The 17,991-nt window shown below is 32.5% G+C and overlaps 2 protein-coding genes across 3 annotated transcripts; both read left to right on the top strand.

The window, feature by feature from the left end:
- The first annotated feature begins 8,102 nt into the window (after nucleotides 1-8,102).
- On the top strand, nucleotides 8,103-9,802 carry LOC111488413 (homeobox-leucine zipper protein HOX11-like). Its single transcript, XM_023136150.1, has 4 exons — nucleotides 8,103-8,562; nucleotides 8,643-8,899; nucleotides 8,995-9,074; nucleotides 9,155-9,802. Exons 1-4 carry the CDS (start codon nucleotides 8,259-8,261, stop codon nucleotides 9,450-9,452), a joined length of 939 nt encoding a protein of 312 aa, XP_022991918.1. The 5' UTR covers nucleotides 8,103-8,258; the 3' UTR covers nucleotides 9,453-9,802.
- A 4,201-nt stretch (nucleotides 9,803-14,003) lies between these two features.
- LOC111488379 lies at nucleotides 14,004-17,891 on the top strand. 2 transcript variants are annotated; one of them, XM_023136090.1, is made up of 3 exons: nucleotides 14,004-14,602; nucleotides 14,715-15,435; nucleotides 16,667-17,891. In XM_023136090.1, exons 1-3 carry the CDS (start codon nucleotides 14,265-14,267, stop codon nucleotides 17,738-17,740), a joined length of 2,133 nt encoding a protein of 710 aa, XP_022991858.1. In that variant the 5' UTR covers nucleotides 14,004-14,264; the 3' UTR covers nucleotides 17,741-17,891. The 2 variants fall into 2 exon arrangements, with proteins under 2 accessions (XP_022991858.1, XP_022991859.1); XM_023136091.1 differs by having other exon boundaries at nucleotides 14,482-14,602; nucleotides 14,683-15,435.
- The last annotated feature ends 100 nt before the right edge of the window (nucleotides 17,892-17,991 follow it).

Genomic DNA, 17,991 nt, shown 5'->3' with positions numbered 1-17,991 from the left:
AAAAAAAAAAAAAAAAAAAAAAAAAAAAAAAAAAAAAAAAAAAAAAAAACGGTACAGGTTTATTTGTCGGTTGGGGGGAGGGGGTGGGCTGAGAGTGGGGCCCACCAACAAAAGGATTAAATATAATTATTATTAAAATTATAATATGAATTTGGAGAAGGAGAGAGGAATGATATTCTCATGATTGCACCGAATATACGATATGACTGCTCACACCTGATTACTGACCGACGCCGTCAACATTCCATACACCATATAATATACATAATCACATATTTAATTAACTTAATAAACATTAAATAATTAAATCTTTATAATTGAAATAAAGGGCCAAAATTTAAATACCTATGATGAAGAAAACAAAAATTAATTTGTATTGATTTTAAATTTAAACATTCAAAAGTGAATAATTTCTATTATTTTTAATTATCTTCATTTAAAAATCTACTTAATTCTTATTAAAATATAAAAAAAAATGACATTTAAATTTTTATACAAAAATTTGAGACTTATACGATTATTAGATTAGAATTTTACTTAAATTTTCGTTTCTTGCTCTAATTAATATTTAATACAGTTGGCACGTGCGAATATGTGGCATAAATTAAAGCAGGTGATACTGAGATGATTCGAATGGTTTGGTATAAGATAGAGTTTGCTTTTTATCGTCTACCTATTTGATTCACGTGTGGATAAGATAAATGAAAAACCCTCCAATAATTTTGGATATTTATGAGAGCATATGAAAGAAATTAATAATACATGGCAATTAATAAATTATTGGTAATAGATGCTAAAATTATTCATGATATCCAAAATAACCATTCAATTATTACATATATTCATGTTGCTATAGCTACCTAAATCTTGTAAGCCCATTCCATATTTTTCTAATAAATGTGACAACTTTCGGAGGATTATATTGAATTATTAGTCATCGAACGTACCTAAAATAATTAAAATTAATAATGTTATTTAAAGTCGAAAGTTAGAATCTTTATTTCCATATTTATATTATCATAGAATAAATTTTTGTTTTTTTTTATTAATTTTATATAGTGTTTTCTAAGATTTAATTTGATGATCTTTTTAGATGAAAATCAAATTCAAACTTTATGGTAATGTTATCGGCCGACAACAAATCATGGTAAGCTTCCAAAGCTCCCTATTGCCCCTTGTCTGGTTATGTTATTGGGAACCTAAGAACAGCTTACCATTACTGAACAAAGGTTTTCCTTCGTCCAGTTATTTTTTAAATGTGGGATCGTTTTAGTTCGCCCTCAAGAACCCATTCCCAACATTCACTCCGTCGTTAAGGCTTCATCTGAATTATAAATGGTTTCAATTTGAGTTTGGGTCTTCGATTGGCTGCATCAGGGATGGGTATAGGCAATTGATCAAATGTATGGATTCAATTTCTTCTCGTTCTGGGGACCATCTCTCCTAGTCTCGATCTAATTGGTCCCCTCATAATGATCTCGAGATGAAAGCGGGAGCAAAGAGTTGAATGATCAACTAGCAATGCAGGCCCCATGTATCTTCAATATTAGCCCCAAACCATTCCTTGAATTGAAAATTCTCTACGGATTCTTAGTACGTCGATCTTGCGAGTGTCATTCACACCCTGCTCCACATCACCCAGATTACCAAAATAGATGAATTGGACAATTGTGTTAACTCTTACGTCCGTATATTACAACCAGAGTGAACCTGCGAAGAGTAGCTCAATAATCTTCTCCATCAATATGGTTGTTGCAGTGAGATACATTGGTGAAGTTGTGTTTCAAATGAAAACAAAACGAGGGAGACAAAAGTTATGACATTGGAAGTTGTTTCAAGGTATGCCCTTACCCTTGAATTGGATATGTCCACAACTTGTGTCAGAGAATGTTCCAATAGCACGGGGGTTGCAATTGAGATGTCATTTTGAAGGTAATCATAAAGGAATTCTCATACATGAATTCCACACAATGAGAGAGACGCCTCAATCCAATGCCACGCAGTAGCAAAAGTTGTGGGCCTTCGGGAACCCTAGCATAGAGCATCAACTCTCCCTAGTCTCCAACATTGCATGGTCTTCTTTGGTCGAAAAACAACCTCAATTATCGATTGCTTCGATCCGCGAAGAAAACAAACTAACAACAATACTAAAACATTCAAATAACTACAACACTCTAACCATCCAAACATTAAAACCGGGACTCAAAGATTGACCTCGAGTGTTACAGCTTATATCGAAACAACAACAACTCAGCAATTTAAAATTAATAATTTAGTTAAAATTAAAAAGGAGAGAAAAAGAAAATGTTGGAATATTAGAATGAGGGGTAGCCTACAAATTACAAGAGAAAGGGACCGTACTAATGATTGCTATTGTCTGCGAATAGTCACCTTCAATTAATTAATTAATTAATTTATTTATTTATTTAATTATTTATTATTATTATTATTATTATATAAATGCTTGTTATTATTTATTTATTTATTAATATTATTTTGTGGGGGCATTTGAACTTTTTCGCTTTCTTCCGACGTTCCCCTGATTGCCTCCATTCATGGGAGGCCCAAGGCGATCTACTTTCTCTTCTAATTGGGTCCCACCTTCTCTTCCTTCCCATTGGTCCACCTCATCACCTTTGTATTTCCTTTTCCCAACACCCACACCCCCCATTTTTTTCATTTCCTTATTTTTTAATTTATCCCTTCTACTTTTATATTGCTCAAATAGATTCTTTAAACAACATTTGTACTACAGACCCACATTCACAGACTGACGGATATTGTCCTCTTTAGGTTTTCCCGCTTTCCCTCAACGATTACTCAGCTAGCAGACAAGCTTTAGAACGCGTATGCTAGAAGAAGGTTTCCGTGTGTTTTGTTCTCCTCCCCAATTAATGTGGGATATCACAATCCACCTTCTTCAGACCCAACATCCTTACTGGGTCACTCTTAGCATTTGTAACGACCCAAATCCACCATTCTCTTAGAGTTTTTCCTTTCGAGATTCTCCTAAAGGCTTTAAAACACATCTGCTAAGATAAAGTTTCTACACAAGGGTGTTTTGTTCTCCTCCCCAACCAATATGAGACATCACAAATAATAGAATTATTTATATTATTTTAAATTTAATGAGTTCAAAATAATTTAAACTTATTACTCATATCAACAACGTGTTCTCTCGACCCATTTGAAGGGATTCAAAAATAAAAAATAAACATATGAGTGAGAATAAAACATACTGAAAAAACTTGACTATATCACTAGGAATACAGGAGATTGCCAAGGCTATCAGACGTCGAATTCAAATTTCAAATTTTAATTTAAAGTAAAATATATATTTCAAATTAATTATTAACATGATAACCAAGATTATAATGAGACAATGAGTGTAAAATATATATTTGAAAGAATAATATAAATAATAATAATAAAAGGAGGGACATTATTATTCCAAAGTCAAAAGAGATAACGCATGCTCTGACATCAGATACGCCCCATGCACCAACAAATCCAAATCTAATTCCATTTTTCTCTCTCTTTTAACTTTCCCTTTTTCACCTTAACCCTAAACCCTAATTTCCTCACAATCTCATCACTTTTTTACCCCCAAATTACCATCATTATTTACTTACTTCGTCTCTAAACTACGCACGCATATTAGATATTTAGCCTCTAAATTACGTTCGGATATTAATTATTATAATAACTCAGACCCATCACTAGTAGATATTATCTTCTTTAAAATTTTAAAATATGATATTATTAGTGTTTTGTTCTCCTGTTTGAGGAACGTGAATATTAAAGCTTTTGTTGACTTTCAAAATTTTTGAAAAATAAGTTATTATTATTGTTTTAATTATGAATTAGCCACAACAATAAAATTTAGTAAATTAAATATTTAAATATTTAATTTGCGGTGATGCTTGGAATATAATTGAGAATCTAATTCGTTTGCAACATGTAATTAATGGAATGAATGGATCACGTGTATTTCAATTAGTTTTTTTTTTTTGTTTTTTTTAATGAATTATTAAATAATAAAAAATTTAAGAAAAATATATTATTATTTAATGCCACTGGTCACTATCAATTTGTTTGTCAAGTGTGTAATGATTGTCACAGCTATAATAATATAATATTTTAAAATTTTAATTTAATTTCAAATAAACATGTCATAAATTACATGCTATCCCTTAATATATGTACTATTATTTAATATCTAAATTAATTTCCTTCGAATTTTAACTTATCAAATAATTATTCTAGAACTCACATAATAAAAATAAATAAATAAATAAATACTATTTTTATATTTTACATAACAAACAAAAATAGGAATTATTGTGAATGTTGAAAAAAGAAGCTATTATTATGATTATGCCCCCAGACATGACGAATTTTCATTACCATATCATTGAATTAGGTTGTGAATAATTATTCTTTTTGGATTAATAAATACAATTATTATTATTTTTAAAATTTTAAATAAAATTTTAAATTTTATTTCCACGCCCTTTTCCGTTCCAAAGCACAGACTTTTTTATTTCCTAAAAATTAATTAATTAATTTGCATGATTTTAATAATTCAACGCTCCTACAAGCGTGACAAGTGGCGAACACTGTCATCGCGTAGTTGACCTGTTACCGTTCCTTCCTGTCACCTCTCTCCCGTCACCTCCTTCTTTTACTCTTTTTTGTATTTATTATTCGGTTAGGTTAATTATTGCCTCCTCATTAATATCTCAATTTAATATACATATATATATATATATATATATATATATATATTTGAAACAGCTCCGCCGCATGCGGTGGTTAGGTGGCGGCCGGCGGCTGAAGGAGAAAAAAAATTCAAGGTGGCAAAAAAAGCTGCAGAAAAAAAGTGAATTGATTTTGTTCAGAAGGGAGATTTCTTGGGTAAACCAGAAAGCCTGCTGAAAATCTTTTGGAGTTAATGTTTTGACCTATCACTTCAAAACGCACCGTTTTAACCATCTCTTCTTTTTATTTTTATTTTTTTTAATATTTTTAAGTTAAAAGTTATAATTTATCTCAAAGTTAGGCACGAAATTGGAGATAATTTTAGGGTAATGATTCAAAATTAAAAGTTTAAACAATGATTAAATATATCATGTGTAATGATAAAAGTTGTTTTTTGGTCACAAAAAAGTGCGATTTGAATGATAATTATAAGTTAAAAAGAAGGTGCTTTTAAATTACGCCATCATTTCTATTACGAAAATTATTGAAAGTAATTTACGACGCTCGCTTTTAACTATTGAACATATTATATTTATACCATTTGAATATTATTTTCAATTATATGTATTATTATGACATGTTCAATTGTTCATAATGCATCGAAAAAACATTGAACCATCATCACTTATTATTTGTTCGTTCATCCTAAATAGTCAAATATTAATGATATCTTGACTAGAATAACATAATTAAAGTTATATTAAAATAATATATATAGTTTTGTAATATTTGAAAAATAATAAATTTATGATAAAAATATGATATTATCCACTTTGAACATAAGGTTTAAAAAAAATACTCGAGAATAAATTTATTAGTTAATATATATATTTTGGACAAAAAAATTTAAAGTTTAAATATTCTCAATTTATGGTGTCCATAAACTCTAAAAATATCTTATCAATAAAATCATTAAATTAATTTGAAATTGAAATATTATTATTTAATACTTTGTTAATTAGGGAAGGTACAAAAAAAGAGAATCATGCTATTATAATGTAATTGACAATTAATTAAAAGGGATTGAGTATTGGTTGTTAGTTTGGCGATTGGACAAATATCAGTCACAATTAAACCACCCATCACTCGCTTTTAAAAAAATTATTTTCCAATAATAAATATATTTATTTATTAAAGGATAAAAAAAAACTAGACTCTTCCCATTATTCGAACGTGTATCTATTTTTTATTTATTTTAGTGCTATAAAAAAATAGAAACAAAATTTAAACCAAATATTATTATTATTATTATTATTATTATTATTAAAAAGGCGTTGATTACAATTTTGAGTGGGTAATTGCATGTGAAAGGATGAGATGCATTTATGAAAATTTAAGAGGCATTATTATTAAAAAGGCGTTGATTACAATTTTGAGTGGGTAATTGCATGTGAAAGGATGAGATGCATTTATGAAAATTTAAGAGGCATTATTATTAAAAAGGCGTTGATTACAATTTTGAGTGGGTAATTGCATGTGAAAGGATGAGATGCATTTATGAAAATTTAAGAGGCATTATTATTAAAAAGGCGTTGATTACAATTTTGAGTGGGTAATTGCATGTGAAAGGATGAGATGCATTTATGAAAATTTAAGAGGCATTATTATTAAAAAGGCGTTGATTACAATTTTGAGTGGGTAATTGCATGTGAAAGAATTGTTGGATGATGAAAGTCCCACATCGGCTAATTTAGGAAATGGTCATGGGTTTATAATCCAAGAATACACTCTTCATTGGTATGAGGCCTTTTGGGAAGCCCAAAGCAAAGCCATGAGAGCTTATGCTCAAAGTGGACAATATCATACCATTGTGGAGAGTCGTGTTCGTCTAACAAGGATGAGATGCATTTATGAAAATTTAAGAGGCATTATCACCATTTCCCCTCTTTTATCCATTTATTATTATTATTTTTATAATAATCCTTTTAATCATCGACTTAATATATTATATATTATACTGTGAATTTTAAAAAATAAATTAAATATTTACTCGTTTTTTAATTTGAATCTTTTAAATATTTGTCAAGTTGGAGTTGGATCAAACTTTCATAAATTATAAATTTAAATTAAATAATATTGATATAGAAGGGAGTTAAAAAGGTAGAGATATTATATATTTTTTAGAATTAGGCATAATTTAAACCATTATATTGGTTTTATTTTAAGAAAAATAATTATGTTATTAAATAAAGTAAAATAAGGTAAAAGTCAAAATAATAATAATTATTATTATATATTTACTTGAAATTATTAAAAAATAATGGAAGCAGTCAAATGGGTTGCATGGAAAGAGCATGGTAGGGCCATGGGATTAATTGCAAAGCTCAAATAAATAAATAGATAAGATGGGATGACGCTTTCATTGTTTGTTTTTCTACGCATAAAATTATTTAAAAAAAAAAAGGTTAAAGTAAAATGTAATTTTATATTCACATAAAGAACAGTAATTGTAAAATTGTATTTATACCGGTAGTATTTATTTTAAACGTAAATTAATATAAAGTTAAATTTATTTTAGACAAAATTTAAAGTATTTAGTTAAAAAAAAAATAAAGAAAGAAAAAGCGAGGGAAAAAAGGTAACGCTGACCTTATCCTAAAGAGACCATATACCCTATGAGCATGCATGCAATCCCAAATCCAAGACTTTTATTATTATTTTATTTGTAATAATATTAAAATTTTAAAATACGTACAAAAATATTTTACTGGGATTTTAATTTTTTTTTTTTAAAGAAGGCTCGCTATAATAATGGAGGACATTAGAAAACCTACCAAAAAGCTTTGAAAGAAATGAGAAATAAAACCGACGCGTGTTTTTCGCGCGTGCATTTCACGGGTATAACTCAAAGAATCTCCCCCGTTAACAGGCATGATGAACACGTAATCATCTGTGGGCCCCATTTTGACTCGGATTACCCTCACGCGCTTCTGTTAATTTTTTCTCTACACGACAACCTTAACCACCAAGCCACTGCCACCAAAATCCTCCCATATAAATAAATAAATAAATAAATAAATATTATATTTTTAAAATTTAAAATAAAATTATATATATATATATATTGTGTGTGATGGGGTATCACGTGTGTTTGTCAACCTGAGAGAAGTATGTCGGTCAAACTGGTTTCCCACGCCATAAGAACCGGTAAACAATATAATTTCTTGTTTTTTTAAAAATAATTAATTAATTAATAGTGGAATAATTCTTAATAACAACTAAAATATAAAATCCACGTATGAAATATGGTTTATAATGATGAAATATAAAAGGAAATCTTGAGATTTAAATACTTCCAAATGAAATTTAAGCCTAATTAATATTATGACTGACTTTTTTTTATTATTTATTTATTTTTTTGGGGTCTGCATCAGCCTTATATTTATTTGATTCATCGTATCAGAATTTCGATACTCTCTTTTTTCTCGCAGTGCTCTCCACTTTCAACTCGCCGTTCACTCCATTTCGTTCCTTTCTGCTTGCGCACTGCTGCATCCATGGAGCTTGGCCTGAGCTTGGGCGATGCTCCCAAGCCCTTCCGCTTCGTTGAGAAGCAGCCACCAGTAACGCCGCGTCCGCGGCGGATTTCCCGGCCTGATTTAGGGTTCTGCGTCGACCTATCGATTGGCCGTCCGGTCGCCGGAGAGAAAGAAGACGACGAAGAGAAGATCAATCAGAGAGATTATGAATCCGACGGTAATGAAGATCCACCGATTCAACTCGATCTTCTTCCTCATAATCCCGTTCCGCGAAACCTAACTAATCCGTACCAAGGATTTCCATGGCCGTCGTCCGAAAACGGTAATATTCTTAGAACCCTAACTGTTTAGCTTTGAATATCACTAAATCACTTCCCCCTAACTGACATCGGTTATGTTTAGATGAAGGTGAAGATCGAACCGCATCGCCTAACAGTGCGGCGTCGTCGTTTCAGATGGAGTTTGGATTGTACGGCGGCGGAGGGAACATTTCTTGCCAGAGAGATCAGATGGAAAATGGCGTAATCGAATCTGAGAGAGCGTCTTCACGAGCGAGCGATGAAGATGAAAATGGATCCACGAGGAAGAAACTCAGACTCTCAAAAGAACAATCCGCTTTTCTTGAAGAAAGCTTCAAAGAACACAACACCTTGAATCCCGTGAGTTTAAATTTCAAAATCGAATCAAGCGATTGATTCCACTGAACGTTAATCCGAATCTGATTTTTGTGATTTCGATTTCGAATCGATTGCAGAAACAGAAACTTGCACTCGCTAAGCAACTGAATCTCCGTCCTCGCCAAGTGGAAGTTTGGTTCCAAAACAGAAGAGCCAGGTTCGTTGTGTCATGATATTCAAACCAGATGAGAGAAAATTTCTGTTATAAATTAGTTTGTAATTTGTTGAAATTTACAGGACGAAATTGAAGCAAACGGAGGTGGATTGTGAGTATTTGAAACGATGCTGTGAAACATTAACAGAAGAGAACAGACGACTTCAAAAGGAGGTTCAAGAATTGAGAGCTTTGAAAACCACTGACTCATTTTACATGCAATTACCAGCCACAACACTCACCATGTGTCCTTCTTGTGAAAGAGTGACCTCAACATCGGCCGGCTCCAGCGGAGGAAAATCAACGGAGGCAGTTTCGAAACGATCTGGTTTCGCCATTACTGGGCGACCAAGCTCCTCCTCTTTCCCATTTTCTGCTTAAACGCAGTCCCACCAGTCAACAAGATCATGATAACGAGATGGGTTAAGGCGAATCATGATGGGTGGTCCCTTTTGTACATAAAACCCTATTCCCAAAAGCAAAAGAGGAAAAAAAAAAAAAAAAAAAAAAAAAACAAAGGTTATTATTATTATTAATTTCATTTCCCTTTCTCCTCTCCCTCTTATTGGAGCTGTTTCTTCACCATTTTGGGGATTGTTTGTTTTGATTGATGGGGCTTGTTTGTCTTCGATATATTTTTTTTTTTTTATATTCCTATTCCCCATGGATTTTCTTTCTAATATATTGTGAAGAAAGAAACAGAAGAATTCTTATATACAATCATTAGCGACTGTGTTCTTGGTTGGATTGGACTCATATTCTTGTTCATTTTTCTTCTGTAAATATGGTTGCTGGAAAAAGGAGGAAGAAGAAGATGACGACTCAGTCAATAGGGGTAATATTGTAATTTCACGTCTTCTTGATCCCCGAGGATGTGCTATGCCAGTGGTGTCCCTATTCCTAGGTTGCATGTTTATTTGGACAATTTTTTATTCTTGAATTAAAGAATAAATAAGAAAAATCCGATATTTAGAATTTGAATTTGGTAACTGATGGCTATATATTTGTATTATTCGCTCGATGATTCTGAGAACGAGACTATCAGTTTAAAGTGAAAACTATCTCTACTTACCCGTAAGTGTTATTTTTCATAATTAAATAATCGAGAAGGAAGTTTGTTTCATATAATTTGTTTGTTGGTTTATTGTTATTATTATTATTATTATTTCATCATTATGCTTTTTTCTGTTCTATTGCACGTGATTCCTCACGTGATTGATCTGCCGCCTCCCTCCCAATCTTTCTCTTTGCGCGTGCTTTGACTCGTGAAAAAAAAAAAAAAAAAAAAACGGTTATTTTTTGCTTCCCATCTTTGAATTTTTAAAAAAAGAAATTCCAATAAACCCGATTTTATTTTAATTAATTTTAAAATTACACAATTGGAAATTAAAAAAAAAAAAGGTTAAAATCTTGGATGATCATAAACAGAATGCCACATCATCAAACATGAGGATGCCATGTCACCAAACATGGTTTAGTTAATATAAAAATTAGAGAGGGAGAGAAAGAATAAAGTGTGAAACCGACCAGGGTCCCATTTCCAAATCATTATTTAGGAAAAATATTAAATAGTGTATTAAGAGGTGATGTGCAGTTCATCAAAAGTTCAGCTGCCTAATTATGAGGTAAAATAATATGATTAATTAGTTTTTTTTTTTTTTTTTTTTTTTTTTTTTAAATAATGTGTTAGAATCTAAAGAGATTATAATATGTTGGTTATAAATTTGACATTTTAATGGTTCAAATATGGTGCCTTGGATTATAATATAAAGTTGGATGATGATGATGCATGGTATGGGCCATTCTTAATTCATTCATTCATTCATTAATTGGGATATGAAGATTTTCTAGTAAACTTGTGTGGGGTCCCCAACTTTTCAACCATTTCAAACATTGTCATCCTTCAATCAAAATTCACATTAAAATAAGTGAAATTATCATATTATTGTACAAGTTCGTTATTTCTAACATGCTATTAGAGTTATGCCCTAATAAAATCTTCGAGTATCGAACAGAGAGAAGTTAGGAAAGTAAGGAATGCTATTGTGGGGTTTGTGATTTTTAACGTTCTTCTATCTGGGTTTTTCTTGCACTATTGAAATCTCGACACGTCAAGAAAGTTGGTGATATGATGACATGAAAGCTGACGATGGAAACCGAGAGATGTGAGGTAAATAATGAAATTTTGTAAGAGGAAGGAGTAGTGTAGAAATGGTCCCTTTGAGGAAAGGAGTGACTTCCCACCTTCACCTCTTCCAAAGCTAAATGAGAGCAAGCATGAATATGTACAAATTGTAATAATGAACATCTTCTCATCTTTTTTCTTCCTTATGTCCTTATCTCATTCAGTATGAAAAAAAAAAAAAAAAAATAGGTTGTGACCCTTCAATGGCACCCATCTAACTACGCGAGGGTCTTGGCACTATGCATCACAGTTAAAAAAGTACAACCATGACACTCAGACACGTATAGATTTCACTTAACTGAGCTTGTTGGTGAGTGTTTACGTATCCTTCCATTTGTATATGGTTTAGACAACCAATTACTTTTTGGGAATTATTACTACGAGATCTCACATCAGTTGAGGAGGAAAACAAAACATTTTTTACAAGGGTATGAAAATCTCCTCTTAGTAGACACATCAAGCTCGAAAAGGGAAAATCCAAAAAAGACAATATCTACTAGAAATGGACTTAGACCGTTATAAGTACTATTTGTATGATAAGTAATAATCGAGGATAAAAAAAAAATAATAATTAAATCAAGATTAAGACATAAAATGTTGGATTTAAGGTTTGGACATAAGAGAAGAAAAGCAATTTGATTTCGCTTTTGGGAGTTTGGATAAGGCCGAAGACTTGCACCAAAAGACGACCTTGCGCATGCACAATCCACCCTTGGAAACCCAACCAACATATATTATTAAATTAAATTATATAAACTAGTGCTAATTTATTTATTAATACTATAATTACATAAATTTACAAATTTAATTTATAAACATAAAGTATTTTTAATTTTACGCGTAATTTTTATTATTTTTTTATTTTTGGAGAGTGGGGGGTTGGGGTAAGTATGCTGTTATATGTCTAGAAGGTCAATTACGGCAAGCATTGACTAAATATTGTAAAAAACATTAGTGGGGTAAATTTGTTTTTAAAAATGGCTTCAATTTAATAATTAATATATTTATTATTCAATTGTTAGGTCATTAGTCGTTGAGAAAGAGTCAAGCTTCGTCAAAAATAAATAAATAATAAAACTTTGGTTAAATGGTGTATGTTGTAATCAATGGGTTATCTCTAAAGTTTCAAAATTATTTTAATTTAATCTAAAATATAAGAACCCTACTTTAGTCTTTTGAATGTTTTTTTTAATAGCCCAATAAAACGGCCCAATGAAAAGCCCAATGAAATGGCCCAAGTTATAGAAAAGTTTGAGATAGCGGCCCATGAATTAGGATGATAATACGGTGTCGTATTGTCTGCTATTTTCGAGTAAAATTATTGGTTTTGGGCCTACAATGGGCTTTTGATTTTGGGCCTGAGCCTTTTAATAAACACAACTCTGCCAGAATAATAATAATAAAAATAAATATGAGTTTTGTTCATTTTGTATGAATAAGCGAAATCAAAAAAATAAAATAAAAAAAAGAAAAAACCTAACACCTAATTGTATTTATTAATTTTTAATTATGAAATAACTAAATTGACTTTTTATGTGGAACCAAAATTAAATGCCAAATGGCTGAAAGCGTAACGATTAAATATATATATATATATATATATATATATATATATATATAAAGAATTTAGAAAAATGGGTTCAATTGTGTCGGTATGTTTTGGGATATATTTTAATTGTCCATCTATATTTTTAAAATTTAATTTTTTTTCTTAAATTTAAATATATTTGTCCTAAACAATACCATTGAGAGATTTATTTATTTAATTATTATTATTACTTATTTTAAGTAAGATAAAATTTATAATAAAACTACTCATGTGCAAAGTTATGAGATGACAATAATAAAATGAATAAAAATTGAAATGACAAAAAAAAATTTGTTCAAGGTTTTATCTATAATGTCCGAAAAAATAATATTTGGACAAATAATATCTGAAATTTAAACAAATGTATTTATTGTTGTCGGTAAAATATTGTCCAACTTTTTTAAAAATAAATTATTTTAACAATTTTATTACCTTATTTAATTTTAAATAAACTAGTGTTAACTATTTTATTTTATTTTTATTACGTTAGACTAATAAAATAATTTTCGTAACAATGTAAAAAATAGTAGTTAAAAAAAAAATTAATTTCATTAATATCTTTAAAGTAAAAAAATTTTAAAATACCTTTTTTAAAAGTAACGTGTATATAATCTATGACATAATATATTGATGATAAAAAAAAATTTAAGCGTTTTTTTACAAAGTTAAAAAAGTATTAATATCATTTCTAAAATTTTATGTATTTTTATTTTTTAAAAAGGTGAAAGATATTAATAAAACTTTTTTTATAGTGGAATAATATTATTAATAACGGTATATTTGAGATTTTTTAAAAATAAAATATAAAATTTGTGAATATTTTTATTAATTTAATATTTAAAAAACCAATTATTTTATTTTTTTTACGCGGGAGAAAAGAGTTTTTGCATGCAATAAATTAAAGGTAAAAGGAGGAAACGACATAAAGGGAATGGAATACAAGCGGAAAATCGTGAAATGGGGAACGCCGCTATTGCCATATATATTTGATAATTTGAATGGAGGACAAAGGGAGTAATTTCGAGAAAATAAGGAGGGTATTCACGTAATAACACACATGTTCGCGAACCAATTTGAATAAAAATCAAACCAAACCAAACCAAACCAAACCATTTCATTTTGCTTCGCTTCTCTCAATATTCAAAATAAAAACAAAAGGGAAAGGGGAAACCCGATTTATTGTTTTTAAAACGAGTTTTCGGATTTTTATGTCCTTTTGTTTTTTCCCTTCCAACGCCGCAGAGGAGGAGAGCACTACGACGCTGAAACCCTAATAACAAACTTCTAATGGAGCAACGCTCGCCTTTTGCTTCTCTTTCTCTCTCATTTTTGATTAATTAAAACAGGGAGAAGAGAATTGGAGGGATGTGGAAGACGACCGCCTAATCGGGATTCTCTATGCTGTTCTTGTTGTAATCTAATGGCGGATGATAAAGAGAAGGAGAGGGAACACGGCACCGCCTCATGGGGGACTTGGGAGGAGCTTTTACTGGCCTGCGCAGTCAAGCGCCATGGATTTAAGGATTGGAGTTCTGTTTCCATCGAGGTTCAGTCTCGTTCTTCTCTCCCTCATCTCCTAACCACTGCGCGTAACTGTGAACTCAAATTCCTTGACCTTAAACGACGGTTTACTTCCTGCCAAAACGGCTCTGGAATTGCCGATAAGGTCGATACCAGTGTACCTTGGGTCGATGAGTTGAGGAAACTCCGCGTTGCCGAACTCCGACGAGAGGTCCAGCGCTATGACGTTTCAATCAAGTAAATCTCTATCGTTTTTGTTTCGCTTTGTTCGCTTTTTTTTTTTTTTTGAAACGTTATTTTTATCTTAAAATTTTCAGATCTGAGTTCATCGTATTGAGATTTTCGGCAGCTCGTTGCAGTTGAAGGTCAAGAAATTGGAGGAGGAGCGAGAACAAGGCATGAGCGATAGAGAGGCCAGCACTGGAAAACCAGATCTAAAAATGGAGTCCAGAGAGCGTCGATCAGAAAACGACAAAAAGCTCTTCGTTGAACCAGACCACCGGTCCGGAATAAACGGAACAGTCGCGAAGCCTCCGGCAGTTCCCGGCGAAGATTCTGACCGGGAGGATTTCTCTGTCAACCAATCCAATTCCACCGGTTCCAAAAGCGGTAACCGTAAAAGCACCGCCGAAAACGATAAATCCGAAACCAAACCGGAATTCACCGGTTCATACAGACCAGAACAAAACCGGAGAGCCGCAGAACCAGCCGATCCGCAATCGGACGACGGAAGTACGGACACTGTGGTTAAGAACTCAACGTGCGACATATCGGAGACAAAAAAGAAGGAAACGCAGCGAGTCGACGACTTGTTCGAGTTAGCGGACTCAGAGGCTCAGTCAAACGGCGGAGAGACGGCGACAAGGGAGAGTAGCGAAGTACAGAGCTCGGCGAGCTTGACGGGGAGGATGAAGAGGAAGAGGCTCCTCAAGAAGGAGATCTCCGGCGGTAGTAGCGGCAATGAACCTCGTCGGACGCCCGCCGTCAAGTCACGGCCGTTCGACGAGGTTTTGCAGATGATACGAGCGCACAAACACAGCTCGTTGTTCGAATCCCGTCTCCAAAGTCAGGTAATATTTCTCCGTTTCTCTCTGTCTCTCTCTTCCTTTTAGTAAAATAATTATGTCTTAAATCCTTTTTTATTTTACTAAAGAAATTAGGCTTAAAATAACCATAACAACATAATTCCAAAATAAAATATTAAAAAAAAATAGGAACGAAAACAAAATACACATAAAAGTTGATGGGAATCACTAAAATGGGTAAATTAAACTATATAAAATATTTGTATTATTAATACTAAAATTGAAGGTTAAATTAAGTTTTAGGCCTAGTAATTATTTTTCATGAATATTATTTATAATACAAAAAATTGATTTGATGTGAATCAAAATGCTATTAATAGCTTTACGACCAATAAATTTGGACCATTTCCAATTGAACATTAATAAAAAAAGAAAAGAAAAAAGAGGAAGGGGGACCATTCGCTTAATAGCTTCGATCTATGTTGCTTTTCATTTCTACTTTTTTTTTTNTTTTTTTTTTTTTTTTTTTTTTTTTTTTTTTTTTTTTTTTTTTTTTTTTTTTTTTTTTTTTTTTGGAATTTTTGAAAATAAAAAATATAGTAGTTTTGTTCAATACTAAGATCATTTCTACCCAATTCATATATATTTTTTTTCCTCTTAATTAATTTATTATTCGATATAAATTGATTAAAGATTCGACTGAATTTATTTTGAATGCGAAAGTTTAACTTGTGCATTATTTTGTTATCTTTTTTCATTTTGATGAAAAAAAAAAAAGAGAATGAAAAGAACCCCGAATTCGAGGGGGTCATGAAGAGATAGTATTTTGTCCCGGTGTATTGGATGTGCTTTTCTAGGCTATTAATATTAAAATAACTTGGGCCATGCCCATGGCTGATAGGCCCTTGTTTCCCCACCCAACTCCCATTAGGCCCCCTCCCAAGCTGAGTCATCCACCATCTTTTTCCCATTTTGTTAACCTTATTTCAATAAAGATCATAGGGTCTTTAGGGAACACGACAGGCCTGGATATTTGGGTGTTGCCCTTGAAATATGGTTAGCATGTTTAGTAAATTTGTTTTTCTATGAGATCTTCTGTGCTAATGTTCTAGGCTAAGAAAGAGAAAAGTAGGTTAGGAGGAAAGCTGTGGTATTTCAATCAAGTGCTTTTGTTGATGGCTGACCAATTTTGTCTTGGGTTTCGCCTGTTTTTATGGCTTTGTTTGTAATTTTCACAAAACGACCCGTGTAGGTAACTCCATGTTTTTTCTTGCAGGAAACGGAAGAGTACAAGGGCATGGTGCGGCAGCATTTGGACTTGGAAACAGTTCAAGCCAAGATCAATTCTGGCTCTTATTCCTCCTCCACCCATGCATTTTACAGAGACCTCTTGCTTCTTTTCAACAACGTGGTTACCTTCTTCCCCAAATCCTCAAAGGAGTCGGTAGCTGCTCGTGAACTCTGTATTCTAGTCTCCATTGAAATGAAGAAGGCTCTGCAGGTTGCTCAGATTGACCCTTCACCTGAAGTAGTGGATTCATCCCCAACGATTCCTTCCCGATCCAAGGGTCCCGATCTCGAAGGATCACAGTCTTTGCTTGCAAAGCAGAAGTCCTCTGTTCCTATAATAGTTTGTCGGAAACGAAGCAAAATTTCATCCAAGCTTTCATCGACAACGGGTCTTGGTGAAAAAGGTGAACGGAGCAATGATGATGAGAAGTTAGCTGTTGATCTGAAATCAAGTATTAAAATTGCTTCAACAAACCCTGTTGAAGACCAGGGCACCGCAAAAGATAGCAAGGTTAAAGAGAAACCCATAACTGGAGCAAGAAGCATGAGAAGGAGCAATGATAGTGCCACAAACTCTAGCGGCCCTACCATCAAGAAACAGAACACGAATTCTGGATGGAAACCCAGTTCGGGCAATGAAACAGAGACACAAATCCCAATCCCAATCCCAATCCCAGACAAGAAGAAATCCGATACAGTAACACTGGAGAAGAAGCGAAGTGCAGCAGATTTCTTGAAGAGAATCAAGCAGAACTCACCTGCAGAGACTACAACAAAGAGAACTGGCAGAGGTGGAAGCAGCAGTAGTGTTGTTAATACTGCAGCAGAACAAAAGAAGGGCAGTGGTGGCAAAAGTGAAAAAGGAAAGGAGAGAGTGTTGGCAATCAGACAAAGCAACAACAAGAAGCGTCTGAAGGAGGATGGCAGCAGCCCTTCTAAGCGCAGCGTCGGGCGACCACCTAAGAAGGCAGCCGAGGCTGATCCCACTCCAATTAAAAGAGCCAGAGAAGGGGTTGGAAAAGAACCTCTAAAGCGGCCAAAAAAAAGGGCTAGAAGGTGATCAGCTTAGATTGTTTGTGTATACTACTAGTATTAGGACTAGAACTAGGACTAGGACGACTCAGTCTGCAGTGTATTGATCTGTATTGCATTTAATTAATTTTACTTCTAATTTGTAACACGAAAAAAAGAAGTTGGGCACTATTTTCTTTGGTTTCCCCTACTAAAACTAGTCAACCAGACCGTTAAATCTAATTTGTTCCAAGTACAAGAGGAGGCTATGTGGTGTATGTTGGAGATGAGAAAAAGCTC

This window comes from Cucurbita maxima, unplaced genomic scaffold (genome assembly GCF_002738345.1).
Source record: "Cucurbita maxima cultivar Rimu unplaced genomic scaffold, Cmax_1.0 Cma_Scf00013, whole genome shotgun sequence".
NCBI classification, from domain to species: Eukaryota; Viridiplantae; Streptophyta; class Magnoliopsida; order Cucurbitales; family Cucurbitaceae; genus Cucurbita; species Cucurbita maxima.
This window is presented reverse-complemented; position numbering and strand designations above follow the sequence as displayed.